This window comes from Oncorhynchus keta, unplaced genomic scaffold (assembly GCF_023373465.1).
Source record: "Oncorhynchus keta strain PuntledgeMale-10-30-2019 unplaced genomic scaffold, Oket_V2 Un_contig_26749_pilon_pilon, whole genome shotgun sequence".
In the NCBI taxonomy this organism is placed as follows: domain Eukaryota; kingdom Metazoa; phylum Chordata; class Actinopteri; order Salmoniformes; family Salmonidae; genus Oncorhynchus; species Oncorhynchus keta.
In genome coordinates, this window is record NW_026285147.1 from 1 (window position 1) to 8,996 (window position 8,996).

Here is an 8,996-nt window from a genome sequence, read left to right on the forward strand (position 1 = left end):
GCTGAGCACACACCCCTGAGGGGCCCCTGTGTTGAGGATCAGCGTGGCGGATGTATTTGTTACCTACCCTTACCACCTGGGGGCGCCTATCTAGTACAGGGTTGGACCCACCAGAAAAGCTTGAATTCTTCAGGGCATGGATTTCGGATCGCTGCGTACCGTTGATGCCAGGCAGGGGATGTGTCTTACCCCTCTCCTCCCCTCTATCCCTGGGACTAATCCTTCCATGACTCAACAGGAACCAGGATTTGTCACAATGCTTTTCCACTCCTCAGTTTGTCCAGTGTTGGTGAAGGCGTTTCCATTGGAGTCGCTCCTTCTTGTTTTTAGCTGATAGGAACCTCGGGTTAGTCTGCTGCAATAGCCCATCCGTGAAAAGGACCGATATGTTGGGCTTTCCGAGATCCCGTTCTGCACACCACTTTTATACTGCACCGTTACTTGTCTGTTTGTGGCACGAATTCAAGCTTTTTTGATGGGGTTCAAATCCAGGCTCTGGCTGTGCCACTCAAGGACATTCAGAGACTTGTCCCAAATCCACTCCTGTGTTGTCTTGGCTGAGTGCTTTGGAGCAGGTTTTCATCACGGATCTCTCTGTACTTTTCTCCGTTCATCTTTCCTCGATCCTGACTAGTCTCCCAGTCCCTGAAAACATCCACACGGCATACTGCTGCCACCACCATGCTTCACCGTAGGTATGGTGCCAGGTCTCCTCTAGACTTGGCATCAGACCATATAATCTTTTACTGAGGAGTAGCTTTCGTCTGGCCCCTCTACCACCCAGGAATGGTTAAGAAGAAATGCTGGACTGCTCTGGAGTGGCCCAGAGAAGAGTCAGGTCTGAATCTCATCCAAAATGTATGGTGAGATCTGACAACAGCAGTTGGTGGAGGGCTGGAAACATTGGAGGGCACCACCTGGAAACATTGAGAATTAGAGCAGTTAGTGGAGGCACCACCTGAAACAATGAGAATTAGAGCAGTTGGTGGAGGGCACCACCTGAAACAATGAGAAGTAGAGCAGTTGGTGGAGGGTACCACCTGAAACATTGAGAATTAGAGCAGTTGGTGGAGGGCACCACCTGAAACATTGAGAATTAGAGCAGTTGGTGGAGGGCACCACCTGAAACAATGAGAATTAGAGCAGTGGGTGGAGGGCACCACCTGAAACATTGAGAATTAGAGCAGTTGGTGGAGGGCACCACCTGAAACAATGAGAATTATAGAGCAGTTGGTGGAGGGCACCACCTGAAACATTGAGAATTAGAGCAGTTTGTTGCTGAGGGACGAATGGTCGGTAGAAAGGTGCAGCTCATTGATGGCTAAAGGAAGCTTGTTGTCAGTTTTCTTGGCCTAAGGCCACCAAGTAAGGTTGTTGATATATTTTCCAGTTGACCCACTTGGTCCCATTTTACGTCTCTCTTTGTGTTACAGTTGGTCCAGATCATCATTAACACAACCCACCTGGAGCAGGCCTGTAAATACCTGGAGGACTTCATCACCAACATCACCAACGCCTCACCTGAGACCGTGCACACCACGCGGCTCTACGGACTTTCCACCTTTAAGGTACTGTAGGAAATCTGAATTCTCCACCAGTGTTTCTACCTCACCAACTTGATATAACTATTAAACCAACCAGAAATGTTAAGGTATATTCATTAGTCTCTTCTCTTGTGTTGCTGCTGGAATAAGGGAATTGTCATAAACTTTGAAGGTATATTCATTAGTCTCTTCTCTAGTGTTGCCGCTGGAATAAGGGAATTGTCATAAACTTTGAAGGTATATTCATTAGTCTCTTCTCTTGTGTTGCTGCTGGAATAAGGGAATTGTCATAAACTTTGAAGGTATATTCATTAGTCTCTTCTCTAGTGTTTGCTGGAATAAGGGAATTGTCATAAACTTTGAAGGTATATTCATTAGTCTCTTCTCTTGTGTTGCCGCTGGAATAAGGGAATTGTCATAAACTTTGAAGGTATATTCATTAGTCTCTTCTCTAGTGTTGCTGCTGGAATAAGGAATTGTCATAAACTTTGAAGGTATATTCATTAGTCTCTTCTCTTGTGTTGCCGCTGGAATAAGGGAATTGTCATAAACTTTGCAGAGCTTCCAGTACTTCAGCGTAGTTCATCAACGTGTACTGACGTAGTCTTACCTGGTGTTCAGCTCATTCTGTCTGTAGTAACCTCTGTAGTCTTACCTGGCGTTCAGCTCATTCTGTCTGTAGTAACCTCTGTAGTCTTACCTGGTGTTCAGCTCATTCTGTCTGTAGTAACCTCTGTAGTCTTACCTGGCGTTCAGCTCATTCTGTCTGTAGTAACCTCTGTAGTCTTACCTGGCGTTCAGCTCATTCTGTCAGTAGTAACCTCCGTAGTCTTACCTGGCGTTCAGCTCATTCTGTCTGTAGTAACCTCTGTAGTCTTACCTGGCGTTCAGCTCATTCTGTCTGTAGTAACCTCTGTAGTCTTACCTGGCGTTCAGCTCATTCTGTCTGTAGTAACCTCTGTAGTCTTACCTGGTGTTCAGCTCATTCTGTCAGTAGTAACCTCTGTAGTCTTACCTGGCATTCAGCTCATTCTGTCAGTAGTAACCTCTGTAGTACTGACGTGTCGGTGTTCCCTGCCTGGTGTATCCAGGATGCACGCCATGCAGCGGAAGGAGAGATCTACACCAAACTGAACCAGAAGATAGATGAGTTTATCCAGCTGGCAGACTATGATTGGGGCATGCCGGAGTCGGACGGCCAGGCCAGTGGATACCTTATGGACCTCATCAACTTCCTCCGCAGCACCTTCCAGGTCTTCACACACCTGCCGGTGAGTTAGCCACTCCCCCCCCCCGCAGGCAGGGGAACTCTGGGAGATGGAGTGTTGTTGTTGTGAGTTATTGTGGTAGTGTGTGTGTTGAAGTGTTGTTCTTGTATCAGTGTTCTGTCACGGTGGTGACTTGTATCTACTGTGCTTCTCATTGGGTTGAGTGAGTTAGCCACTCCCCCCCCGCAGGCAGGGGAACTCTGGGAGATGGAGTGTTGTTGTTGTGAGTTATTGTGGTAGTGTGTGTGTTGAAGTGTTGTTCTTGTATCAGTGTTCTGTCACGGTGGTGACTTGTATCTACTGTGCTTCTCATTGGGTTGAGTGAGTTAGCCACTCCCCCCCCGCAGGCAGGGGAACTCTGGGAGATGGAGTGTTGTTGTTGTGAGTTATTGTGGTAGTGTGTGTGTTGAAGTGTTGTTCTTGTATCAGTGTTCTGTCACGGTGGTGACTTGTATCTACTGTGCTTCTCATTGGGTGGAGTGAGTTAGCCACTCCCCCCCCGCAGACAGGGGAACTCTGGGAGATGGAGTGTTGTTGTTGTGAGTTATTGTGGTAGTGTGTGTGTTGAAGTGTTGTTCTTGTATCAGTGTTCTGTCACGGTGGTGACTTGTATCTACTGTGCTTCTCATTGGTGTGGAGTGAGTTAGCCACTCCCCCCGCAGGCAGGGGAACTCTGGGAGATGGAGTGTTGTTGTTGTGAGTTATTGTGGTAGTGTGTGTGTTGAAGTGTTGTTCTTGTATCAGTGTTCTGTCATGGTGGTGACTTGTATCTACTGTGCTTCTCATTGGGTGGAGTGAGTTAGCCACTCCCCCGCAGGCAGGGGGAACTCTGGGAGATGGAGTGTTGTTGTTGTGAGTTATTGTGGTAGTGTGTGTGTTGAAGTGTTGTTCTTGTATCAGTGTTCCGTCACGGTGGTGACTTGTATCTACTGTGCTTCTCATTGGGTGGAGTGAGTTAGCCACTCCCCCCCGCAGGCAGGGAACTCTGGGAGATGGAGTGTTGTTGTTGTGAGTTATTGTGGTAGTGTGTGTGTTGAAGTGTTGTTCTTGTATCAGTGTTCTGTCACAGTGGTGACTTGTATCTACTGTGCTTCTCATTGGGTGGAGTGAGTTAGCCACTCCCCCCGCAGGCAGGGGAACTCTGGGAGATGGAGTGTTGTTGTTGTGAGTTATTGTGGTAGTGAGTGTGTTGAAGTGTTGTTCTTGTATCAGTGTTCTGTCACGGTGGTGACTTGTATCTACTGTGCTTCTCATTGGGTGGAGGGAGTTAGCCACTCCCCCGCAGGCAGGGGAACTCTGGGAGATGGAGTGTTGTTGTTGTGAGTTATTGTGGTAGTGTGTGTGTTGAAGTGTTGTTCTTGTATCAGTGTTCTGTCACGGTGGTGACTTGTATCTACTGTGCTTCTAGCCACTCCCCCCCGCAGACAGGGGAACTCTGGGAGATGGAGTGTTGTTGTTGTGAGTTATTGTGGTAGTGTGTGTGTTGAAGTGTTGTTCTTGTATCAGTGTTCTGTCACGATGGTGACTTGTATCGACTGTGCTTCTCATTGGGTTGAGTGACGCTGTTGATGATACCCACTGTGGCATGGATGCAGTCCTGTACTGCAGTAGTGTGTCTATGTGTTGGAGTTGTGTACTGCAGTAATGTGTCTATGTGTTGGAGTTATGTACTGCAGTAGTGTGTGTCTATGTGTTGGAGTTATGTACTGCAGTAATGTGTCTATGTGTTGGAGTTATGTACTGCAGTAGTGTGTCTATGTGTTGGAGTTATGTACTGCAGTAATGTGTCTATGTGTTGGAGTTATGTACTGCAGTAGTGTGTCTATGTGTTGGAGTTATGTACTGCAGTAGTGTGTCTATGTGTTGGAGTTATGTACTGCAGTAGTGTGTCTATGTGTTGGAGTTATGTACTGCAGTAGTGTGTCTATGTGTTGGAGTTATGTACTGCAGTAGTGTGTCTATGTGTTGGAGTTATGTACTGCAGTAATGTGTCTGTGTTGGAGTAATGTACTGCAGTAATGTGTCTATGTGTTGGAACTATGTACTGCAGTAATGTGTCTGCGTTGGGTTATGTACTGCAGTAGTGTGTCTATGTGTTGGAACTATGTACTGCAGTAATGTGTCTATGTGTTGGAGCTATGTACTGCAGTAATGTGTCTATGTGTTGGAACTATGTACTGCAGTAATGTGTCTGCGTTGGAGTTATGTACTGCAGTAGTGTGTCTATGTGTTGGAACTATGTACTGCAGTAATGTGTCTGCGTTGGAGTTATGTACTGCAGTAGTGTGTCTATGTGTTGGAACTATGTACTGCAGTAATGTGTCTGTGTTGGAGTAATGTACTGCAGTAGTGTGTCTATGTGTTGGAACTATGTACTGCAGTAATGTGTCTGCGTTGGAGTTATGTACTGCAGTAATGTGTCTATGTGTTGGAGTTATGTACTGCAGTAATGTGTATATACTGTTGGAGTTATGTACTGCAGTAATGTGTCTATGTGTTGGAGTTGTGTACTACAGTACTGTGTATTCAGTGTTGGAGTTGTGTACTGCAGTACTGTGTATTCAGTGTTGGAGTTGTGTACTGCAGTAATGTGTCTATGTGTTGGAGTTGTGTACTGCAGTACTGTGTATTCAGTGTTGGAGTTATGTACTGCTGTACTGTGTATTCAGTGTTGGAGTTGTGTACTGCAGTACTGTGTATTCAGTGTTGGAGTTGTGTACTGCAGTACTGTGTATTCAGTGTTGGAGTTGTGTACTGCTGTACTGTGTATTCAGTGTTGGAGTTGTGTACTGCAGTACTGTGTAGTCAGTGTTGGAGTTGTGTACTGCAGTACTGTGTATTCAGTGTTGGAGTTGTGTACTGCAGTACTGTGTATTCAGTGTTGGAGTTGTGTACTGCAGTACTGTGTATTCAGTGTTGGAGTTGTGTACTGCAGTAATGTGTCTATGTGTTGGAGTTGTGTACTACAGTACTGTGTATTCAGTGTTGGAGTTGTGTACTGCAGTACTGTGTATTCAGTGTTGGAGTTGTGTATTCAGTGTTGGAGTTGTGTACTGCAGTAATGTGTATTCAGTGTTGGAGTTGTGTATTCAGTGTTGGAGTTGTGTACTGCAGTAATGTGTATTCAGTGTTGGAGTTGTGTACTGCAGTAATGTGTAGTCAGTGTTGGAGTTATGTACTGCAGTACTGTGTATTCAGTGTTGGAGTTGTGTACTGCAGTAATGTGTATTCAGTGTTGGAGTTGTGTACTGCAGTACTGTGTATTCAGTGTTGGAGTTATGTACTGCAGTAATGTGTATTCAGTGTTGGAGTTGTGTACTGCAGTAATGTGTATTCAGTGTTGGAGTTGTGTACTGCAGTACTGTGTATTCAGTGTTGGAGTTATGTACTGCAGTAATGTGTAGTCAGTGTTGGAGTTGTGTATTCACTGTTGGAGTTGTGTATTCAGTGTTGGAGTTATGTACTGCAGTACTGTGTATTCAGTGTTGGAGTTATGTACTGCAGTACTGTGTATTCAGTGTTGGAGTTGTGTACTGCAGTAATGTGTATTCAGTGTTGGAGTTATGTACTGCAGTACTGTGTATTCAGTGTTGGAGTTATGTACTGCAGTAATGTGTATTCAGTGTTGGAGTTATGTACTGCAGTACTGTGTATTCAGTGTTGGAGTTATGTACTGCAGTACTGTGTAGTCAGTGTTGGAGTTGTGTACTGCTGTACTGTGTAGTCAGTGTTGGAGTTGTGTACTGCTGTACTGTGTATTCAGTGTTGGAGTTATGTACTGCAGTAATGTGTATTCAGTGTTGGAGTTGTGTACGACAGTACTGTGTATTCAGTGTTGGAGTTATGTACTGCAGTACTGTGTCTATGTGTTGGAGTTGTGTACTGCAGTAATGTGTCTATGTGTTGGAGTTGTGTATTCAGTGTTGGAGTTGTGTATTCAGTGTTGGAGTTGTGTACTGCAGTAATGTGTCTATGTGTTGGAGTTGTGTACTGCAGTAATGTGTCTATGTGTTGGAGTTGTGTACTGCAGTACTGTGTATTCAGTGTTGGAGTTGTGTACTGCAGTACTGTGTATTCAGTGTTGGAGTTGTGTACTGCTGTACTGTGTATTCAGTGTTGGAGTTGTGTACTGCAGTACTGTGTATTCAGTGTTGGAGTTGTGTACTGCAGTACTGTGTATTCAGTGTTGGAGTTGTGTACTGCAGTACTGTGTATTCAGTGTTGGAGTTGTGTACTGCAGTACTGTGTATTCAGTGTTGGAGTTGTGTACTGCAGTACTGTGTATTCAGTGTTGGAGTTGTGTACTGCAGTACTGTGTATTCAGTGTTGGAGTTGTGTACTGCAGTACTGTGTATTCAGTGTTGGAGTTGTGTACTGCAGTACTGTGTATTCAGTGTTGGAGTTGTGTACTGCAGTAATGTGTCTATGTGTTGGAGTTGTGTACTGCAGTACTGTGTATTCAGTGTTGGAGTTGTGTACTGCAGTAATGTGTCTATGTGTTGGAGTTGTGTACTGCAGTAATGTGTCTATGTGTTGGAGTTGTGTACTGCAGTACTGTGTCTGTGTTGGAGTTGTGTACTGCAGTAATGTGTCTATGTGTTGGAGTTGTGTACTGCAGTACTGTGTATTCAGTGTTGGAGTTGTGTACTGCAGTAATGTGTCTATGTGTTGGAGTTGGTACTGCAGTAATGTGTATTCAGTGTTGGAGTTGTGTACTGCAGTAATGTGTCTATGTGTTGGAGTTGTGTACTGCAGTAATGTGTCTATGTGTTGGAGTTGTGTACTGCAGTAATGTGTATTCAGTGTTGGAGTTGTGTACTGCAGTAATGTGTATTCAGTGTTGGAGTTGTGTACTGCAGTAATGTGTCTATGTGTTGGAGTTGTACTGCAGTAATGTATTAAGTGTTGGAGTTTGTACTGCGGTAATGTGTATTCAGTGTTGGAGTTGTGTACTGCAGTACTGTGTCTATGTGTTGGAGTTGTGTACTGCAGTAATGTGTCTATGTGTTGGAGTTGTGTACTGCAGTAATGTGTCTATGTGTTGGGTGTGTACTGCAGTAATGTGTATTCAGTGTTGGAGTTGTGTACTGCAGTAATGTGTCTATGTGTTGGAGTTGTGTACTGCAGTAATGTGTATTCAGTGTTGGAGTTGTGTACTGCAGTACTGTGTATTCAGTGTTGGGTTATGTACTGCAGTACTGTGTATTCAGTGTTGGAGTTGTGTACTGCTGTACTGTGTACTCAGTGTTGGAGTTGTGTACTGCTGTACTGTGTAGTCAGTGTTGGAGTTGTGTACTGCAGTACTGTGCGAGTCAGTGTTGGAGTTGTGTACTGCTGTACTGTGTAGTCAGTGTTGGAGTTGTGTACTGCTGTACTGTGTATTCAGTGTTGGAGTTGTACTGCAGTACTGTGTAGTCAGTGTTGGAGTTGTGTACTGCTGTACTGTGTAGTCAGTGTTGGAGTTGTGTACTGCTGTACTGTGTAGTCAGTGTTGGGTTGTGTACTGCAGTACTGTGTATTCAGTGTTGGAGTTGTGTACTGCAGTACTGTGTAGTCAGTGTTGGAGTTGTGTACTGCTGTACTGTGTAGTCAGTGTTGGAGTTGTGTACTGCTGTACTGTGTATTCAGTGTTGGAGTTGTGTACTGCTGTACTGTGTATTCAGTGTTGGAGTTGTGTACTGCAGTACTGTGTAGTCAGTGTTGGAGTTGTGTACTGCTGTAATGTGTAGTCAGTGTTGGAGTTATGTACTGCAGTACTGTGTATTCAGTGTTGGAGTTGTGTACTGCTGTACTGTGTATTCAGTGTTGGAGTTGTGTACTGCTGTACTGTGTATTCAGTGTTGGAGTTATGTACTGCAGTACTGTGTATTCAGTGTTGGAGTTGTGTACTGCAGTACTGTGTATTCAGTGTTGGAGTTGTGTACTGCTGTACTGTGTATTCAGTGTTGGAGTTGTGTACTGCTGTACTGTGTAGTCAGTGTTGGAGTTATGTACTGCAGTACTGTGTATTCAGTGTTGGAGTTGTGTACTGCAGTACTGTGTATTCAGTGTTGGAGTTGTGTACTGCTGTAATGTGTAGTCAGTGTTGGAGTTGTGTACTGCTTATCTTGGTGCCAATTTCATTCTTTTAGTTCCACAGAAAAGCTCAATGCAACCAGATCATTGTAGGTTATGATAATGACTT

At 44.7% G+C, this 8,996-nt stretch overlaps 1 protein-coding gene across 1 annotated transcript; it reads left to right on the forward strand.

Moving 5' to 3' along the window:
- Positions 1–1,433: 1,433 nt before the first annotated feature.
- Positions 1,434–2,815, forward strand: LOC127922684 (exocyst complex component 6-like; the record flags this gene model as incomplete). Its single annotated transcript, XM_052506583.1, has 2 exons — positions 1,434–1,568; positions 2,636–2,815. Coding segments are annotated over 2 exons (315 nt in total), but the record flags the coding sequence as incomplete, so codon positions are not given.
- Between the last annotated feature and the right edge of the window lie 6,181 nt (positions 2,816–8,996).